The 20,716-nt window shown below is 41.0% G+C and overlaps 2 protein-coding genes across 2 annotated transcripts in view; both read right to left on the bottom strand.

Moving 5' to 3' along the window:
* Positions 1-3,828, bottom strand: part of LOC109970201 (uncharacterized) — a 10,257-nt gene extending 6,429 nt beyond the window's left edge. The window contains 3 exon segments of the mRNA XM_020617602.1: positions 2-1,212; positions 2,861-2,971; positions 3,390-3,828. Coding sequence (XP_020473258.1) covers positions 2-766 — 765 coding nt within the window. The 5' untranslated portion in view covers positions 767-1,212; positions 2,861-2,971; positions 3,390-3,828.
* A 4,402-nt stretch (positions 3,829-8,230) lies between these two features.
* Positions 8,231-19,522, bottom strand: shisa7a (shisa family member 7a). The gene is made up of 6 exons (XM_020617641.1): positions 18,663-19,522; positions 14,250-16,657; positions 13,553-13,707; positions 13,006-13,071; positions 12,544-12,729; positions 8,231-12,339 (listed from the first exon to the last, which is right to left on the bottom strand). The coding sequence occupies exons 2-6, from the start codon at positions 15,014-15,016 to the stop codon at positions 11,420-11,422; spliced, it is 2,094 nt and encodes a 697-aa protein (XP_020473297.1). The 5' UTR covers positions 15,017-16,657; positions 18,663-19,522; the 3' UTR covers positions 8,231-11,419.
* Between the last annotated feature and the right edge of the window lie 1,194 nt (positions 19,523-20,716).

The raw sequence follows: 20,716 nt of genomic DNA, 5'->3' as shown, positions 1-20,716 counted from the left end.
CTAAACTAGCATTAGCAGGCACCCCAGAAAGAAAATACTGATTTGCAGCTAACATGCAACTAAACTGTTGGTGAAGGCTCCGTGCATCAGACTGGGTCCCAACCAACTGGTGTCCCAGTGAGCTGACTGTACTGCTGCTAGAAGGGTTGTTAGAGGTGGCCACAGAGGTTGAAGGGGAAGGAGAGGAAGAGGAGGGACCAGGTGATGCTTGGGGAACTGAAAGGGCGGGATGCAGAGGAGGAGGGGGTGGGGGTGCTGATGTTACTAATCCTCCTAATCCCCCAGCACTCCCACTACTGCTACCTCCCCCAGCAAAGTGCTCAAAGCGGCCTACACCTGGATGTAACTGCTCCTGTGCTAGTGCTGCCTCAGACGGGTGGAAAGACCGCAGGAACTGTGGGTAGCCTGAAGAATGGCTTGAGCTGCTGCTGCTCATCTTGCTTGACTTTGAACGAGAGCTCTGAGATGAGGAAGGCTGTTGTTGTAAAGGTGGGGGAGGAGGGGCACTCATCTTGGCAAAAATGGAGGCAGAATCAGAAAAGGCGTTACCTCTAGACCCCTGCAGGGGGCCCAAGCCAAGTCCAGACAGAAGCGCTCCAGAAGACTCAGCCTGCTGCTGCTGCTGCTGCTGAAGTTGGTGCTGGTGAAGCTGCACTTGCTGTTGATGCTGCAGTTGTCGATCTAAGCCAAGGCCTTTGAACTGGTGGGCCTGGTGCCCACTTAACATCTCTATAATGTCCAGATTGTATTTTCCGAATTGGAACATTTCCCACTCACTGGCACATGGGGGTACAGGGGCCAAACCTCCAGCGCTAGGAGCGGCAACAATGATCCCACCACTGACTGGTAAAAGACTAACTTTACCCTAAGGGTGAGGTTATGCTACAATTATTTTTTTAGAACTACTTGAACATCAACTTAAATCTAAAGTTCGTCACTCCAGACTGTTTACTTCTTTTGCAGCTAGTCCCTCTTGATCATCCACTTCCCACACTCTACTTCCAAATTGAGTGGGGTAGCTGTGAAGATGAGTTTATGATCAAAAGGTAAGTGTCTTTTTGACTGGCAGATGAGTTCCACCTAATTTCAAAAATTCTTAGTTTTATTGAGAAGCAGTTCAAATAGCTTCTTCGTTTCCTTTGAGAGTTACAGCTGTGACATTTTCGTTCATCTAAGATTCCTCATCCGTGTTCAGCCAAGATGTTCCTATAGCTGAAAAAACAAAATTCAAACAGGGATGAAAGTCATAGAGGGGAAGACTTAGGGAGAACCTACTGTAGCATGACAAAATATGGAAATCTCCAAAGCCCTCATTAGGTGGAATGATAAATTCAGTCAGTAATGTTATTATGAGGTCACAACACTTAAGCTCTCAGGGGACAGTTTGATGCATACCACCAATGAGAAAATGTTAAGTTCAGTAAAATATTTAGACATTGGTTTTAAGTTGCCATTATTAAGTTATTTTCAAAAAGACAAAACACAGACAAGATGTGTAAACCACATTACACTGCAATGCCTTGCATTTGGTTAAATGCAGGTGTGTGTGTGTGTGTGTGTGTGTGTGTGTGTGTGTGTGTGTGTGTGTGTGTGTGTGTGTGTGTGTGTGTGTGTGTGTGTGTGTGTGTGTGTGTGTGTGTGTGTAACTGATTATTTGTAATGTACCCACATTACTTACACTGGTGGCATCCCTGCTACATTTTACCACATGCAGTCACAATTCTGCGAATCATGCCTTAAAATTATTACCACAAGGAAATTGACAGTTTTCTCAGTCTACATTTTCGTGTTAACAGAATATCACAAGTAGAGCTAGATCAAAAAATTAATGACAACAGTTCACAGTGTGGCTTTTATTCTGTGAATACACATTTTATTTTGTTTTTTGTTGTTGTTGTCGCTGCTGCTCCTACTTTTAGACTGTTACTAGACCTGTTCTTCACTGATGTGGAAGAAAAAAGTTTTGATAAAATAAACCATTATGATGGCAAAAAAAACTTAAGAGCCTTGGGTTTATGATTAATAATTATCAAATACATGTACATGAGACTATAGCTCAGTTTAATATGTTTTTCAGTTTTAAGAACCCTTTTTAAAAGTCATATTTATCCATTCCTTAAATAAGAAGAAACCACTGGGACACAGTCCGTTATCCAGGTTTTCCTTTTCAGCATGAAACTATTTATTAGACATTACTGTGGAACTAAACATTGAGGAGCAGTAATCGTTTTTTCAAAAGCAAGTCAACCTATCCTGCAAAGCAAAGTTAATTGTTTTCATTCAATCCTCATTTAAAAGTTAGGTGAGCACCTTTTCTTGTTAGCTTTCTTAGCTTGTTTATTAGCAAACTGTACTACAGGCATACAATCACCTAAATAGCCACAATAAGGGTAGGTACACAGTCTAAGGTGCTGTGTAGCACCTTAATGTCAGTCAAGCAAATGACTGACCTATAGAATCATGTTACCTCCAATCATATTGCATATATTTTTATCATATTTTCATTTCTGCATTTTTATTTATATCTATAGCACTTTGCTACTGTGTGCACTGGTCTGTCAATACACTGCTTTTCCTTGTACTTGCTATGTGCGATGTCTATAAAGTCTATAAAACTACCAACAACATGAGAATAAATCTACACAATTAAATCATAAACATACTTCTTGTAGCTGAAAAGGGATAACACATAATGTATTTTTTTCTTTATGCATAGTTCATTAACTGCATAATTGTAAGTAGTTGTTAACAATAAAATCCCCCACTATTTTACTTCTGAGAAGCCTACAAGTGTAACGTTACTGGCTACAGCAGAATCACTCACTTGGAATCTCGTTTTGCTCACCTCGCACCATCTTACCGTTTCCTCTGATCGATGCGATGAACCTAGATGGGGGTGCGCTCTCCTGGCAGATGAGGGACATAATCTATCGCATATTTCACTGCTTCATTTTAATGTAGAGCCGCAATCCTGAGAAGAAGGGCAGATGTGTTAAAATCAACATCAGTCACATTCGATGCACAATGTAAACACCGGTGTTGTGTCCGGCGCAAGTAATAACGGATGCACTAGAGGTGTATGTAGTATTGGCTAACATTTGGAGTTAAAAAAAAAAAAAACAACAACAATCAAACAAAAGAAAAATAAAACAGTGGGCGCGCATGCATGCAAAACTTCATGGTTCTCCCATGCATAATATTTTACACCGGCTCAGCGTATTTAGCTATTTGGTACCACACGCAATCTGTAAAACCTCAGCTATAAAAACTGTTGCTAATGTTAGCCGTCACACCAAACCTCCATATTAAAAGCATGCCGACTACTGTTAACGCTAAGAGGCTAGCATTAGCATATACACCTGCGTAACCTATATTCGGCATATGTTTACCTACGCATCCAGTTGCAGAGCACAGTTGCAGATGGATGAGGCCTGTCACGCCTTCTTCTCACTGTCTAGCTAGCTATCGTCTGCTTCCATTTCTGCGTGCTGTTTTCCAGTCGTTAGCCAGAGCCATTTTCACTGATGCTGAGCTGGGCGAACGCTTATACCGTTACTCCGAGAAATCAACGGCGACGGATACCGCAGCTGCCTCTTCGCCATTTGATTACGACAGCTTGCTCTGGCAAGAAGCTTTTGCTAAAGGTTTCGATGGCCGAGAGAAATTTGATGCTCGGTGATAATATTTTTGGGTAAAAGTGAGTGACGTGTGCTCCCTTAACATCGGTCCTTTCCGGCCCTTGTAATGTTTCCGGGTAGCACCAGCGGGGCTCGCGGACGGGTTGTTTAGGGCTCATAACGGATTCACCGTTTGGTGCCATGCTGGGTTAAAGACGGATCCTCGTTCGCTAACACTGCGTATTCAGATCAATTGTGTCGATTACACTAAAACACTAATGTGTCCGGCTATGTTACAAGTTCTCAGTGAGTTTTTCCCCCAGGCAGTAATAATGGCTGATACTTTACAGGCCTATTATAATCTAATAACATTGTATATTTAGGCTATAACTATAAAAATGCTGTGATAATGCACACCATTTAGTAATAAAGTCTCTTTTGTAATCATTTATATTATCTCTTAGAAAGATAGTTTTTCTATTTCAAGATCTTATTAAAATTAATTAAATATTATGCTGGCCAAACATATGACATAAACTGCAAACGGTTTAGGCACTAAAGTAAAGTGAGGATGCCCTTTAGAGTTTTTATTTATGAATTGAGTTAATACAAAGTGCAGTAACCACAATAAAAACAAAATTGAATATTTGGTGTGACCACTCTTTGCCTTAAAAACTGCACCACTACACAATTTGTCAAGGTGTCAGTTCCAGGCACCACAGAGAGCTCACCACAGTCCTTCTGTGAATTCTGGCTGTCTCATTGTCTCCTGTCTCTTCCTCAGACTGACTCTGATGTAGAGATCAGGCCTCTGCGGGGGTCGGACCATCTGTTGCAGGACATTTGTGCTTCTTGAAGATATTATGATGATGGAAGTTTGGGGATCCCTGCTGGCACAACATGGTCAATAAGAAATGTCTAAAATTTTTGCACAGTACTGTGCACAGTCAGGAGTGGCCAATTCCAATCCGCGAGGGCTGCTGACCTGCTTGCTTTGTAACCATCCCTTCTCTACCCACTGCTGATTACCTGCATCAGGCATCCGATGTGTTCAGTCAATCAGAAACTGAAAGACACCATTTTAGATGAAGATGGAGTGATGAAAGACAAAGTGAATTGGTATGTTCAGCTGATCCATGTAAGCAGCATTGGGTAGAGCAGGACAGCTGGAAAACAAGCAGGGCAGTGGCCTTTGAGGACCAGGATTGGCCACCCCTGCTGCAGGTACATGTACGTACGTATATAATCTCATATGCTTGCTTAGAAAGATAAAAGCTGGTGATATGTTGCAGCATCAGGAGGCAGGCATTCAGTCATAACACTGTGATAAATTTTTCAAAAAGTAGTAAATACTTCAGGTGACAAATGAAATGAAAAACCAACATAAAGCGTCAGTAAGGTGTTGGACCACCACCTGTCACCAGAACAGCTTCAGTGCACCTTAGTATTGATCCTCTCAGAACCCTACTGAAGGGACCAACACCATTCTCCCATTTGATAACAGTGGTGGCGACGCTGTCTAACACATCGGTCCAAAATCTATTATAGGTCTTCAACTGGGCTGAGATCTGGTGACTGTGAAGGCCCCAGCAAATCATTAACATTGTTTTCATACTCATCATATTCACCCAAACCATGCCAGTATCTGCAATCATTATGTAGTTCCACTGAATCATTAAGGTTTTTCCTTCAGTTTGTCCTTGGTATATATGGTGCATGAATGAATGGGAATGTACATCCAACATAAGTGTAATAAATACTACACATACATTTAAGGAGATAGATATTACAGAAAAATCTACACCACATCCAGTTTGAATCATAAATCTGTGTGTGTGTGTGTGTGTGTTATTGTCTTGATATTTTATAAACTAATACATACAAATATAGATTAATATTTGTATTTGTAAGTATTGTGAGACCAGGCACCCATATAATAGAAAATGAGAATCATTATTATATGATTGCTCTATGTATCAAGACTTATATACTGATTATTTAAATTATCTTATTTCAATGTATAATGTCCATACAGATTTTTCATTAACCTGTAACTATAGATATGCATGGAGACTGGCTGCTATTATTTATTATGAAGAAGTCTGTTATTTACAGCACACTTGGTATCTTGGCATATTTTATTTATATTTATAGAATGTAGATATTTATGCCATTTTGGTAAAGGATCATGATGAAAATCATTTATATTAACCCTGTGTATGACATTTTTTCTGTCACTGAAATGTCTGTATATATCTGTATATGTGGAACTACGGGCCAAGAGGCCTATTCCCAAAAAAATAGGTAATCTCTAATAATATCGATTAATATTCACCAGAAGTAGTTCATGAAACCAAGAAACAATTTCATATATTAACTTTCAGTCACAGACTCATCCACAGCAGTAACAGCTGCTTAAACACTACATAAATAATTAATTGGTAATAATTAATAAACATAACATTTCTATACTCATGTAAAGCATGAGTATTTCTGGGCATCTTTTCTCAGTCTCTGCTGTTCTTCATTCCCAGTGACATTATTGTTCATTTGAGCCAGTTTAAGCAATTAGCCTCAAATCAATAAATATTATTGGATTAATATGTTTAAGACCACATGCTTTTGAAATATTATATATATAAACCGTGTTCTTCCAAAGCTGTAAGAAAAGTGGTGGGAAACCCAGTAACTCAACATCAGGCTAAATTATTATTTATCCTTCCATAGCCTACATATGTCTAGGATTTGATTAAATCATTTAAATCACAGAGATATTAATAATTTCAGCTCTATGCATCTCTGATTTTTAAGAATGTAATCATGCTTGAGTTAGAATATTAATCATGTGCATGGACCATGAAAGGCATTTTTAGATCATCAAAGGCTCTGAAAGCCTTAATTCACATGCATACAATTGTAATTTGTCCTTTCTTTCAAATTTGTAGTCTTTCACAACTATATGATGCACACAAACGTGTGACATAATGGGTTTTACTTTATGAAGCAAATATGTAATTCAAGAATTTGAATAGTTACAGGTGTTAGGAACCGCTGCTGTCTGAGTAAAGGTTTATGTTGGATTAATGGTTTGTCTTGGAGCTGAGGAGCCTCTGAACCTCCTGCTGGTGAAATGTGCACATTACAGTGACTGTTATGCATTAGAGCAGCCCATGCCTAAATCACACATAATCATATTTGTGCTGTTTGTGTACCACCTGTAAAAGTTGTTTTTGTAACAGTTAAATGTCACATCTAGTCTCGCATCTAAGCCTTCATACATCTCGGTCTAATAAATATATTCTCAGGAGGCTTCGAATATGAGCTTCCTAGCCCTTACCTCACTGTAAGAATCCCGTAGGTACAGGATGATATAACTCTGTACTCAGAGGGTTTACAACTGTGTATTATATGAAGACAGTTTCACATATTCATTTCATTTTAAAGCACAGTCGTCCGCTCCTGCTGGTACTATAGGGCCTCACTGTAGCTTATACAAGAAGCACAAACATTTGATAGTCTGGTCTGTCATATGTTAGAAACTGTGTCAGATGAATCTTGGTCTCAGATTTAGCCCAAAAAATGGAGACACTACCTCAGGCCATCTTACAATTAAGGCATGTTCTTCTATTGTAACAAATGACAACTGGCACAAAATGTTGTGGATGGAACAATAATTTCACCTGCTCCAACGTACCACTGAATTTTGTGATATAATATTTGTGCAACTAATGTGGAATGTAATAAAGTACCTTTTGCATTTCAGTAACGTGTGAGGTAGTTAGCTTTGTAAAGTTCAGTATTTTCATTTTGTACTACTTTCTACTCTTATTCCTCAACAGTTCAGAGGGAAATGTTGTACTTCTTACTCTGTTAGATGTTCTTGATAAATATAGTTAAGATTTATAGATTAAGAAATAAATAATTGAGGTTATAAAGTGGGACTCACTGTTACATTTAATGGCCAGACAATATGTAAAACTTTAAAATAGTTCCACCTTGGCCAAATACATCAATATGAATGCTTCAGGAATAATGATCCAATAGTGCTGTATGAGAACTTTTTACTCTTGATACTTTAAGTGCATAATACCTACATATTTTGAGTGATATTTTCATTTCAGGACTTTTACTTATAATAAAATACTTATTCTTCACAGTACTGCAATGTTTACTTAAGTAAATAATCTCAGTACTTCCTCCACCCCTAAAAATGTCTGTCAGACAAATTCTTTCCAGATTTTCTGCTGACATAATTCTTTGACTTACTATGATATATTTTTTTAAAAAGGCTCAACATTTTAATTAATTAAAATGTTCCAGCATTAGCTTGTGCAAACAATGACATCTATCAGAAATCTGATATATTGTTTAATTTTAGATAGATTTGGGTAGCCAGGCACATTAGGGGGTTTGAATACCATAAAGACTTCAAAAATATTATTGAATGACCAAATAATAGTGCCTTAGTTTGGAAATATTGATTAGCATGATGCCTGTGTCAGAGGAGCAGATGTGAACTGCAGAGGTTGCCAGTGATCCAGCCACTCATAAAATTAATTATGTATGAAAGAAAAAACTCAAGGTGCTCAGAGAATCAATCCAGATTTTACTCTTCATGCTCTATAATGAATGACAAAATATTTTCTCCCACCAACTTTATTATACAAATTCTTTGTAAGTCACTGTCGTATCCAAGGGAATTCAGTGAACAATAACAAAAGGGTTGTTTTGAAATTTATAGGCATGAAAATAAATCCATGAATTTCAATAGTGGACACTGTCTCTGTCCATACAGTTTTCTTTTTAGTAATGCTTTACATTTCAGGTGGCCATTAACTGTCCTCACTCTGAATGAATTCATAATGGTAAAAACACACACCATATTCATTCATTTCTTTCTGAAAACTAGCCTTTTTAGCCCACTTGCCTGTGTATCATTTGTGAAAAAGAAATTCCCCCTGTAGTCATGCCGAAGGCCGTGACAATAGAAAGACAACAAAATGTTATGAGTTTGGCACTGTACAGTTCATTAAATACTAACACATAATTTGTTGAATCCTCAAATTAATGTCGAAGAGATCACTCAAAATATTCTGATTGTACTAGCTATACAAAATACAATACTTGCACAAATTAGATTAACCATTTATAAAATTGTGATAATGTGTTTTGATGGATATGGCTTGTGAGATATTACAGACTTTGCTACAGACCATTTGTGGCTCTATTAAAAAAATCTAATATGTCATCTGTCCTAGTTCCCTGAAAAAGATACTGCACTCAAAGCAATCAGGTTTCCTTTAGACCTTCGTTTTTCTCTGACCTGCGTAATTAACATTCATCTGAACATACATACGTACATTACGTATTGTGGGTTTCGTGTGTACAACCCATATTAAGTTATTGATGTCAGGCTGCTGCCGTGGACACAACAGACTGCCTGGTAAATAACTCCTGGCCCATCCCTTCTCATCTGGCTGCCAAAACACTCATTTATACACATACCTTTAGAAGGCTGCAGATTTTTTCAATAGATGTTTTTGTTCTAGAGCGGAAACCTAAGTAATCACTTGAGATCAAGAAGTCATAAGGCTGATGTCTAGGCACACTACATACAGCTGGAAATTGACCCTCAAATCCAGTCATAATGTAAATGCCTCTCAGTGAAATGGAGCCTGCATGCATCAAGGTTTGGAATGTTTTTAAAAACTTGAATTTATGACCAGATGTATGAAAAACGAACCAGTCATGAGAATGCTAGTTATCTAAAAACAATAAACACTTAAATCCCACCAAGTAAAAGAACATCACATCATAAGATAATTGTTAATAATAACCATAACAGTTATAATAGTTATTAATAATAACACTCAATTATATTCATAACAACTACATTTAGCACTGTGTGTAGGAAGATTGTCCGAATGAAATCTGTGTTTCTTTTTATCAGCATTTCATCTCTGGATCCTTTCACATGACTGAACAAAAACCGAGCAGTTCCTTCTTTGATTTCTGTTGATTTAAAAAAAAAATCCTCTCTTAATATCTTCTATTGATCAGTCACACACTTTTGGCCATACTTGTACAGAATGTAAACCTTGAGGACATGATACAAAGCATTTCTGTATCTGGTGCAAATATCAGGGGACAGATTTGTGCAAAGTTTTGTCTCTGTGTTTCTCTTTGAGATGTGCTTGAATTGCTCTTGTTTTTTGTACATGTTAATACTTAATACATCATGACAATATCAACACAAAATCAAGAGAAAGAGATAGCATTTTATATGGACCACAGATATCACATACTACAGTATATAGGATAGGATAGCCCTTAGTATTGATAAGCATTGTTATTGATGACTTTTTTTTCCTCTTTTCTGTTTTTTTAATACTCATACTGGCTGAAGTGCGTTATGATACAGCAAGGTCTTCATCTTGAGGATGCGAAGGGCTTCCTAACCACCCAAGTCTTTTACGGCATAAGGAGCCATGCAGGAGAAGGCCTTCAGGTTACCCTCACTCCTGATTTAGAGGTTTCTTCTGGCTTGCTCTGAAGCCAATCCTATGACTGTACAAAATATCACTGACTTGTTTAATATGTCACCTGGTGAGAATAATAAAATGGTGATTGTCAGACCAGCTTCCTCTGTGGTATTTTCTTTGTATTTCCATAAATGGCTCTGAATGACAGTTGTGTAAGTGCAACCCCTGCGTCATGATCTATTCATTTGTGCTCTGTAGAAAAACCTTTGCCTCTTGTACACAATCTACGTTAAAGCAAGTTGCCTCTTGACTTGTGTGTGTTTATGTCAAGATAGTAGTTATATCATTACTGATGGCTCTTAATCATTTGGCAGCCCAGTGTTTTTACAGTTAGGTCCTGATCTACAGATGGGAACATTAGGGAAAAACCACCCATAATGTAATCTAAGATCAGCTTACACTCCTGCAGTGTAACAGTGATCAGAGTGTGAGTTACTCTGGGGATTTGATCTAAGGTCACATGGAAAACTAGGCAACCCAGGCATCAGGTCAGTAACGTGGGTATGTCCGCAGGTTAAATCAGGTGCGGAGTCCAGCCGGTAGCGTCAGGCTGCTGTGTCCCAGTCAGAAACAGCCCCTGCCTCATCCGCTCATGTGCACAGGAAGCAACAAAAAGTAGTTCTGTCTCCCTGTGTCAGGGTGGGGTTGGTTCAGCAAAGTCTCCGGAATCTCTCACCAGGCACATGATTCATTCAGGCTCATCTAGTCCACTGGGTTCTTCACCCATAAGATTCAGTAAAAAAAAAAAATCGCTGTCAGCAAGGGCTGAGCAGGTTGACAGTCCAGCAGGTAGTTGGCTTAATTCTTTGTGAAACTCTGTGATACAATAGTTCACATGGTCCTTCTCTCTATCTACTTCTACATCTATCTAATATGGCTCCTGAGTACATTTTGAAAAACATATATAAAAAAAAAAAATTATGAACGACACTGCTCTTAGTTCCCTTCCGGTCAGTCTTTCTACAAGTAATGGCACTGCTATGGCAATATGGCAAATTCTGTTACAAAATATGGCTAATGTAGGCTATCACATAATTGGGACAGATATTTCTCACCTAAATTTTTAATTAAGTAATTATATTTAAGTAAGCTATTATTACTATATAACACTAATTTGAATAGCCTAAACACAGTATACTATTACTATACTCTATACTTATAGTTTTCTTTCTTGTAGTTGTACATCTAATAGCTAAATGCAGAAGGGTGATCTACTCCCATACTGTAAAGGAGGGCTAAACTCTATATTAGGCACAAACTTCACACCGTCACCTCATTTTTACTCCCCGTTCTGATCCCCTGACTGCCCCCTCCACTTCCTCCTGACCCCCCGCCACCCCCTCCCGGTATGAAATGTAACTGCTCAATGGTGTTCTGCCTTTTCGCTGCAAAAGCCATCCTCCTCGCGTTGTGGCCCCCTAGTGTTCCTGTTCCCATGACTACCCCCGCCCCGGGCATCTCTCCCGTCCAGCCCACGCCCCCGCTCACGTGCCCCGTCATGGGCGTGTTTCTCTCCTGCTCTCTTCCGGATGTGGGGTGCGAGTTCATCTTGATCATGTGATGCCGGTCAAGCGAGGGCGTGGCGCAGACGTTCTGCTGAGACTGGGCCTTTTGCTGGCGAGGGAGCGTGGGGACAATCCCTCCTGTGTGGGCATACGGATCTACAACCCCCATCCCGCCGACCCCCATCCTCTCCTCCAAATGGTCTGGTGACATAAGTAGCCGTTCCTGTCTCTCCTGCCGGTCCTGGGGTTTGCGGGTGAGGGTCTGCGTGTTGGAGTTTTTATTGGAGGCAGCCATGGCTTTGTAGTATTGATGTTGCTGGTTCTTAGACAGCCGGGATAGAGTCCCGGTGTTGCCAGGGACATCACCCATGTTGAGCAACTGGTCAGTAGACTTGACTTTTCTCGGGGGTTTGGAGAGGGTGTCATAATTGGGATTAAACTGAGGCTCTGGGGGGTCCAGAGGGTAAGGATTGGGGGTGGGTGAGGCAGGCATGCCAGAAGGTGGTGGTGGGATCCAGGGACGAGCTGCGTGTCTGGGGAGGGTTCCTCTCCCACTGAGGGTGTAGTCTCCACCCCAGTGGAGATGGTGCTGAGATGACTGGAGGGCTGGCTGGGCTGTGTGTGGTCGGCGCTTGGTGGTGCAGTAACCAGACGAGTACTCATCAAGACCTTTCTCTGGAAGCCAAACACAATTTCTGTGAATTGTCTATCACATCAGTAAACAGGATCAACACATAATGCGCTTTATGCCATTGTGTCAAGAGTTTCATCATCATGCTTCAGCACTCCTGAAACAGCTGCACAACCTGGACTGTAAGGGAGTGAGGGGCAGTCATGGTGATACATTTGTTCTCATTTCTCGAGAATCTAAGTACTTACCGAGGCGTTTGAGTGAGGAGTATCTGTTAAGCTCAGGCTTGGTGGCGCTCTCATAGGAGGGAGGCAGCTGAGCCAGGTTGTGCAGGGAGTGGTGGAAGGAAGGCTGGGATTTGGTGTTGTTGTGTTTACTGGAAAGCAGGGTGCCTCCAGCTGCCAGCTGAGCATTGTTCATTCGAGGGGTGCGTTCTATGGAGACCACAGGGAAAAAACGTCTGTGTGTTAAATGAGATTTGCTCCTTTGGATATAGCTCGCTGCAGTAGCAGCAGCGTGTAAATCTGCTGACATTCACAGGAACAGAAAGATTTAACTTGCCTTCAGGACTAACAAGCAGCCTAAGCTATGATAATCATTATTATTGTTGGGATGAATGAGTCTTCATTTGAGCTTAAAACAAAACTGAATAAACTAAGTGAAGCGTCATGTAATTTGCATAGGAGCCTGGACTCCACCAGCTGCCTTACCAATAGTTGCGGTGTGTTTGGGGCTGGAGCCTGAGGAGTGGATGAAATTGTGTTGCAAATTGCCCACTGCAAGTCAAAAGAACACAAGGTAATTAGCTCACAAAATGGATGTCAGGTAGTTACCAGTTCTATGGTATTTTAGCACAAAAAGATCATGGCAGGTGTGTATCTATTTGCATCAATTCACCTTAACATGGTCATGTAAGCAATGCATATTTTCAAGTGCTCCAGCGATTCCTGTGAATTTAATTGCTTGAATTTTGGAGTAGAGAATTCATATTTTCACATGAGGAAGGTATCCTTTCTTAGTGACCTCCAGTAAAGAGATTTACAGAGGCTAAAAATTTGCATTTTTTACACACCACTTGAGGATGGTTATTTTTTTCTCTAGCTGTAAAAATATCCTGGAGGGTGGGATGCACGCAAAACAAAACACGCATTCATACACAGAGAGAACAAATGTGATGTGCCTTGCATACAGAGAATGTGAATCAAAAGCTTTAATTGTGCATCTGATTGTGCTGTTCAGTAATGCTTAGACCCTCACATCTGTTGTCCTTGCTGGGCACTCCAGGGGCGTAAAGATTTTTTGGAGCTCTCCCCAGCGTCCCCTGTCCGTCCCCTACAGGCAGAGCCACGCTGTTGTTTCTCTCATCCTGCTGGACTGGGCTTGACTGGTGCCGCAACATGTCAACCAGGGCTCTAATGATATAATAAACACAAGCAAAAAGTACAAGATTACATTTTATATAGCAATGTGACTATGATGCCACTGACTAAAGCAAATGCATTAACCTTATAGAGCAAATTTGGTACAGTAATTTGAGAGCCATTTATTACATATAATTTTTTATTTAAATACAGTATATAATATGCAAAAGGAATCCTTGTGGTGACAAATCAGTTCTGGTGTATAAATTTGTGCACAGTGAATAAATATGAATATCTGAGATTATTTTTTAAAAATAATTTTGCATTTTCTATGTAATTTCGCATTACGACTAAATTATATGAGATGAAAAGCCCAGAGGAAATCAAAACAACCATGAATTCAGTAGCAGCCACTCAGTGACGATCAAATATGCTTCAGCTGATGACTAATAACGTTATTCTGACCCCAGAATGACGAATCTAGGCCATTTATGGAGTCCTGAAAACCTAATTTCACTGCAATATTCATACATAGATTGAAGTACCAAATCCAGCAGTGAGACAGTGAAAGAAAAAATTAATCAACTCCTTACCTGGGCATATTGAGGTCCCTCTGGTTGGCTTCCTGTTGCACCTTGTTGAAGACCACCTTGATGCCCACAGCGACAGCTATCATGAACACAACCACACCACCGATGACGAAGCCTGTGTTGTGACTCTGCTGCTTCAGTGGATCAAAGTCTGGGTCAGGACCTAATTCCTCAGGTATAATCATAGTATCTGTCTGTGGCTTGGCCCAGTCTGGAGAGTCATAGTTTTTACAGCTGTCCTGCTCCAGTTGCCTCCCACGCTCTGGACAGCAGAAGCGGTAGTGGCAGGTTCCACAGCAATAGATGAAGGTGTCCTTGGAGCAGTTGAAAGCACTGTCAAAGTGTCCCATTACGTCATAATAACCCCGACATACATCCATCCATACATCTATCAGGTGTGGTCGAATGGGGGCTACCTGGGCTGCGCCTAAGGGAGGTGCTAGGGCCTCTGCTGAAGTCACATTCTTGGGGAACATGACCTGGGGCAGGGGTTTTGGGGGTGCCTCCAGAACTCCCTCTGATATCTCTGGAAGTTTCTCAGGGGTTTTGGTCCTGCCTTGGAGGGCAGCTGGCCTGATATTGGCCTGAATGGCAAGGAGCAGGAGCGAGGGACTGGGGCCATTCTTGGGCTCCTCTGTGAATTGCCTCCCTGAGCGGTCTATGTGCTGAGGAGAGGGGGACGGAGAGGTCTCCACAACAGTGGTAAGTGGGGCAGTAAGGAGGGACAGCAGGGAGACGGCGAGGACTCGGAGATTGGTGGTGGGCGTCATTTTTACATGACTAAGAGATCTATTTTCTCTTGTTGAGTCAATGCAGTTACAACACTGTATCCGCTTTTGCAGATTAACCCACTAAAACGGCATGTGAAAGATTCAAGTAGCATGTACAACCTACTGAATACTGATGATGTATAAGTCGGTTCATTCAGTAATGCTGGATGATGAAATTTAAAACCTGTTTTTTGATTTGTCAGAAATTGAGCATTTATATGATGTAATAATGGAAAAGGTCAAAACTGAAAAGGACTATCACTGGTGATAACGGCATTAAAAAGGTTTTAATTTGCTGTTAGAAAGAAACAGAATGCTGCTTCATGTTATTCCCTCCTAAAACACCTCTCAAGTCTAGAACACCTAAATGGATGCAGCTTTGTAAAAAGGACAAATTGAAAACAACAAATCTTGTTGCTTTTAGTAATTAATACCTTGTTCTACATGTCCCACTGGACAATGACGTACTGCTGGATGGAATTCTTTTTTATACGTACAAATCTCAGAAAAAAATGAGTATTAGGTATTTTCAATAAAATATGGTAGTCCAATACATTCCTGTACTGATCATGGCACTTGATCAATAGTCTATGGCCAGTGTTATGTAAACTGTTTAATCTATTTAGTACATACCTGGATAACTATTTCACTCTGGCACTACATACATTCAGAATTGGCACTTGTTTAAACTGAAAGCTATTTTTGTGGGGAAATGTATGTATCATTTGTTTCATATATATTTGGTGCTTTTTGGCATTGTAAACAATCACATGGAAATAACAGGCTGCACCACCAGCGAAAACTGTCCATTAATGTTGCCTGCAGGGACTTATCTCTTCATGTGAGGCACTCATCACATGTATAAAAACACTGTGTACTTTACTTCAATCTTTTCTATGGTTGGATTAATGTGCAGCAGTACTCGCCTGGTACGGGCTGTTTCTGTGACTGGGCTGGGGGGTGATAATGAGGGAGGCTCAGCTTAAGTGCTAGAAGACTGTAACAACTGAAAATCAGGAGTACGCTTTAAACCAAAGAAACGACTCCCAGCCTGTGAAACACATTGCAAAATGAGGCAAATGTCAAACATTTGAAATGTTCTGCATTCAGCTTTATGCACAAAACGTTGCCTGTGTCATTCAGCTATATCACTAATTAGATACAAACTGAAGGGCACATTGCTTTTCCATGTGACATGTCTCCCTAAGTAAAATTATTCCTGATTTGTCTCCGAGGTTCAAAGAATATCACTTTTGTTGAGAAATATGTAAATGTGTGAAGTTATTGTGTTGGAGGTGTTGGCAATAATAGACAGAGGCAGATCTGTCTCCCACAGAAATTATAATTATATGTAATTATCAAAACGGCCCTATCTGTAGCAGAGAATGTAGGCACAGATGGGGGAGACAGAATGCTGAAATCACCGAAGGCTCCACTTGTTTCAGTTACATGCGCCTCTAACCTTCTGCAGAGAGTTCAGCAGAGGAAAATGAGACACAAAGCAGAAATTCTCCCAGTCCAAGAGAGCTCTTGGGGAGAATTTTTCTCCTTGTCGTTTCTAAACGTTCTGCTTGATTTCCAGAATTTTCTTCAGGTTTACACGTTGACAATCAAGCCTGGATTGTGTTGACCGAGAGTCCACTGCAATTCAAATTAAAGACATGATTAGAAAGAAGCTCTGCAACATTTTCTCCTCACTTATTGACATGTGTGCACATTGTGAGTGCACGTAACAGTCACTTTTTATTAACTGCATTTTGTTTGTGTGTGTGTACGCACTAATGTGGTGGGAAATCGGGTGTTTGCTTGTGTGCTTGTTTGACTGCATGTGCCTAAAAAGCCAGTGATAGCGAAAGAGAGAAAGAGAGCAGAGGGATAAATGCAGGGTAGGGATTTAAACGAGCAAAGAAACTGTGGCGAGCGGGAAGAGCCAGAGGTATAGATGCAGAGACGACCATGAGTGGGAGGGCGCTGTGTGGGTGGCACAAAATCAAGTACATTTCTCCCAGCACTTACCAATACAACACAGCACAGCACATCACACAAACAGCACCGCCAAACAGATCTGAAAATACAGTCCATGCCACACGCAAGAAGAGTGCTAATCAAGACTGTAAATCAGCTGCTGTTAGAACAGTCAAAGGAGACCCAGTGACAATATAAAGGCTTTGTGTGTACATATGTGTGAGAGACTGTAGTCTGCATTTTTGTAAACCTCCTTGTAGTTGGTCTCTGCCTCTCTCCTTTATTCCTCTTGCCCCCTCCTCCTTTTTTCTCCCTCGTTCTTTCTCTCTTTCTCAGATTCTATGCGTGGGTTGAGGCAGCTAACTCTCTCAGAATAGCACTGCAGCTCTGTTTGTGTGTGAGTGAAAGAGGCAGTGAAAGAGAAGGGAGGCTGAATCCAATCTACACCCATTAGCCAAACCAGATTTCAAAGTCTCCTCTGCCTGTCTCTTGCTCGACAAGATGACACTGATGCCTCGCACAGTCATCTGCAGGCGCCGCTCAGCTTCCATTGCCATTTTTTACTGCTCTGGCTCACTTCATTTCACAAGGATTTTCTGGCCATATACCCACTCTTCAGTAAATGTGAAATTACACCATGAAATTCTAAATTCAAAATACTGGAAAATGTCCATTCAAAACATTAAGGGCCACACCTCCTGCAACCCAAGCAGCAAATGCTCCTGTAGGTATCTTTCTACAGAACTATATACTATGCTGTTGAAGCATTGCAGTAGGGAGAGCGAGAATGAGAACCAAAGGGTGAAGGGCACACACTGAGAACTGTGAAGATACATCCCTGAGCTATATGGCCACTGGAGGAGGGGGGTGGATAAGGGATGGAATAACCCATTTGAGCAAATTCTTGGCTTTGCAAACAATTGTATCAAAGCAAATGAACCAGGGGCCCCTTATGCTCATTGCAGGATGCTGATGAGCTGTGCAGATGACTGGGAGTGCAACAATTTCAACAGGTGTTTGCTGGAAATGGCACAAAATGGCCTCTTTTCTTCAGCTATGCTGTTGCAAAACGCACTAATACCGATCAGTGGCGGGAATAAAATCCTCAATGCAAGTCATGCTGATGCAAAAGACATTATATTACAAGTGAAAGCGGTTGCTTAAGTCTTATCAGTAAAATCAACGTTGCGCATTAACTTTGCATCACCTGAATGATCTGGACATCGACTCGCGGACTATAACCCATCCCTCATAGTGTTAATAAACCGTAACTTGCAATGAACAAGCATGCAGGTAATGGACAAGACTGACATGTATCAATAAGCTAAGAGTGCGTGGGTGTATCCGTGCTGGTGTGTGTGTGCGCGCAGTCCGGCTGTGTCCGTGTTACCAGCGGTCTTAATATCAATATGTTCATAATGTCGCAATGTGCTGGCACTTGTCAGTTTAAGTGTATAAGTGATGAAAAGCACGTCTCCCCTGCGTAAAGCCCGTGCTGATGTTTCTATGGCGCAGAATTCATCCTAATATTTTCTTTGGCAGCCTCCAGCACAGCTGATGCGTCTAAACCGTGGCTAACTCGGCTTTTCATACACATAGCGAACATAGGCTATCAAACAGTTTTGCCTGAAATCGGTCATTTATGTTGTATGAATAAAAGGTGCACAATGTCGTGTCTTACCTGTGCGTTGCTCTGGGGTTTGATGCTGGAGAAGAGCGCTGGGAGAGCCTGCGCACTATACCTCAGCGCCTAGATTGCAGCCTGTTATTGTAGCAGAAGATGATCAGGACAGTTTGAACTGCCACCTGTTTCAAACGCCTGTGTTTTGTATAAGTGCAGATCTCAACCGTTCTTGATGTGTCTTCATCAGGCTATTGATAATCCATTATCACGGCAGGCAAAAAAAAAACGCAACCGGTTGTGAGAGAGAAGTCAGTACCTAACGAGCTGTTCAGAGATTTTCTGATACATGTGACAAGGCAATTCAACTGCACACGACATCGGAAAATTCCGTTTGTAGTAGAAGCACAAGTTACACTATAACTATCCCGGAGAACACGCAGTACTTCAAGTAATAGATGTTCAAATTGTCAAACGTATTCAGCAAAATTTCACCAATTCAACTTTTCTCCATCTACAACCAACTGAGACTGACTCCCTTCCTAATTTCCAAGCGAGATCGGTTACACCGCCTAACTGCGCCTGGCCTCGCAGAAGTCCGCCGCCGGGGGAGCGCTGTGATTGGTCGTTCAGACTGGTGCTGATGAGACTCAGCTCCGCGCTGCTCTGCGCTGATGCTCATTAGGCCCATTCAACTGGTGGCGTTCATCTTCACTCCCCTCCATTTCATTTCCCTCTTTAGTTGAATTGACCCAGAAGGTCTACATTTTACTGGCTCTGACAAAAATATCTTTTAAGGATGTTGGCGTTCTTTCAAAAAGTAAAAGGCAGCGCTGACAACGCTTTACAGAAGAGGAATACACTTGCAAAATTAAATCAGCCGGTAAATTCAGCGGAAGAAATCCGAGATCCAAAGTGTGTGTGTGTGTGTGTGTAAGAGAGAGAGAGAAAGAGAGAGTGAGAGACGGTTGCCACAGCAACTGTGTCATTATGTTGGTGGCAATTATGAAAGCAATGAAAACGGGGAAGGGGAAAAGATTGGTGCAAAAGCTTTATAACCGGAGCGTGAACGAATCTGTCAATTAAACCCAGACCGACATTGACAAATCAGAGATTTCTTCAAGTTTAGGATAAACAGACAACAGTAGGCAGTCCACAAAACGGAAGGTGGTTGAGATGTGTAAGAGATGAAGGTGGCTCGTCATTCCACCATCATAAACAGTAGCTGCCTCCTCACGACCCTCACACCAGCACATGCATAACGTCTATATGATTTTTCCCAGTATATTTAAACCAAACATAATGGTATATGGATTAAAATCACGGATTACACATTAGACCTACAAGGTGAATCATTAACTCATATGTAGTCCCTTTACACCTAATCCAGAAGTCATATAACTTAGACAAATTTCAAGCTTTTCTTTTATGATAACACCAACAGCTTTACAATAGGTAAGGACATGCAATGGAGGTGGACACCAGGCTGGGGAAGGAGGTAAGCACTTCCAAAATGAGGCTTGGGGAAGGTGTAAAGGGTTATGTGGAGCCCCAGGTGTCTAAGGGCCTGATAATTACCTGCATGGCAGGCTGCTATTTCTACACAGGTGGGTGGGCTGCTGTATGTCTGCAGTAGAGGCCAGTGGAGTCCTTCATTAGATGGTCCACTGACGCTCTACCGGCTGCACTTTCGCTCACTGGTTTGCTGGGGTGGATGCAATTACTGGTTTCCTCATAATGGTTATTTCATCATTGCAGAACAAGAGACCACTATAAACAAAATGAAGTGCTATTACACATCATTGCACAGTGAACATGTCACCTCAGTGTCCATTCTGAGTAGCTATCGTTGCAGGAGTTACATTTTTAAACACACAATTATTCATGTAATACCAAATAAAATGAAAATACAAGTCTTTTTTTATTTCACTTCTCAAATTTCAAAGATTTATTAATTTAAATAATTTAAAACTGACACAAAATATCCAGTCAACAGTCTGCACAATGACAGGAGTTTAAGAGGCACCTTTCCATCCAGATGAAGTCATCACTTCAGTGTGTTTCCTTGGGAAATGTAGGCCTTGCATCCAATCAGAGCAGACAAAAAATCTGCC

Source organism: Monopterus albus, unplaced genomic scaffold (assembly GCF_001952655.1).
Source record: "Monopterus albus unplaced genomic scaffold, M_albus_1.0 scaffold192.1, whole genome shotgun sequence".
Taxonomy (NCBI): domain Eukaryota; kingdom Metazoa; phylum Chordata; class Actinopteri; order Synbranchiformes; family Synbranchidae; genus Monopterus; species Monopterus albus.
Note: the sequence above shows the minus strand (reverse complement) of the source record. Positions and strands in the feature narration are given on the sequence as shown.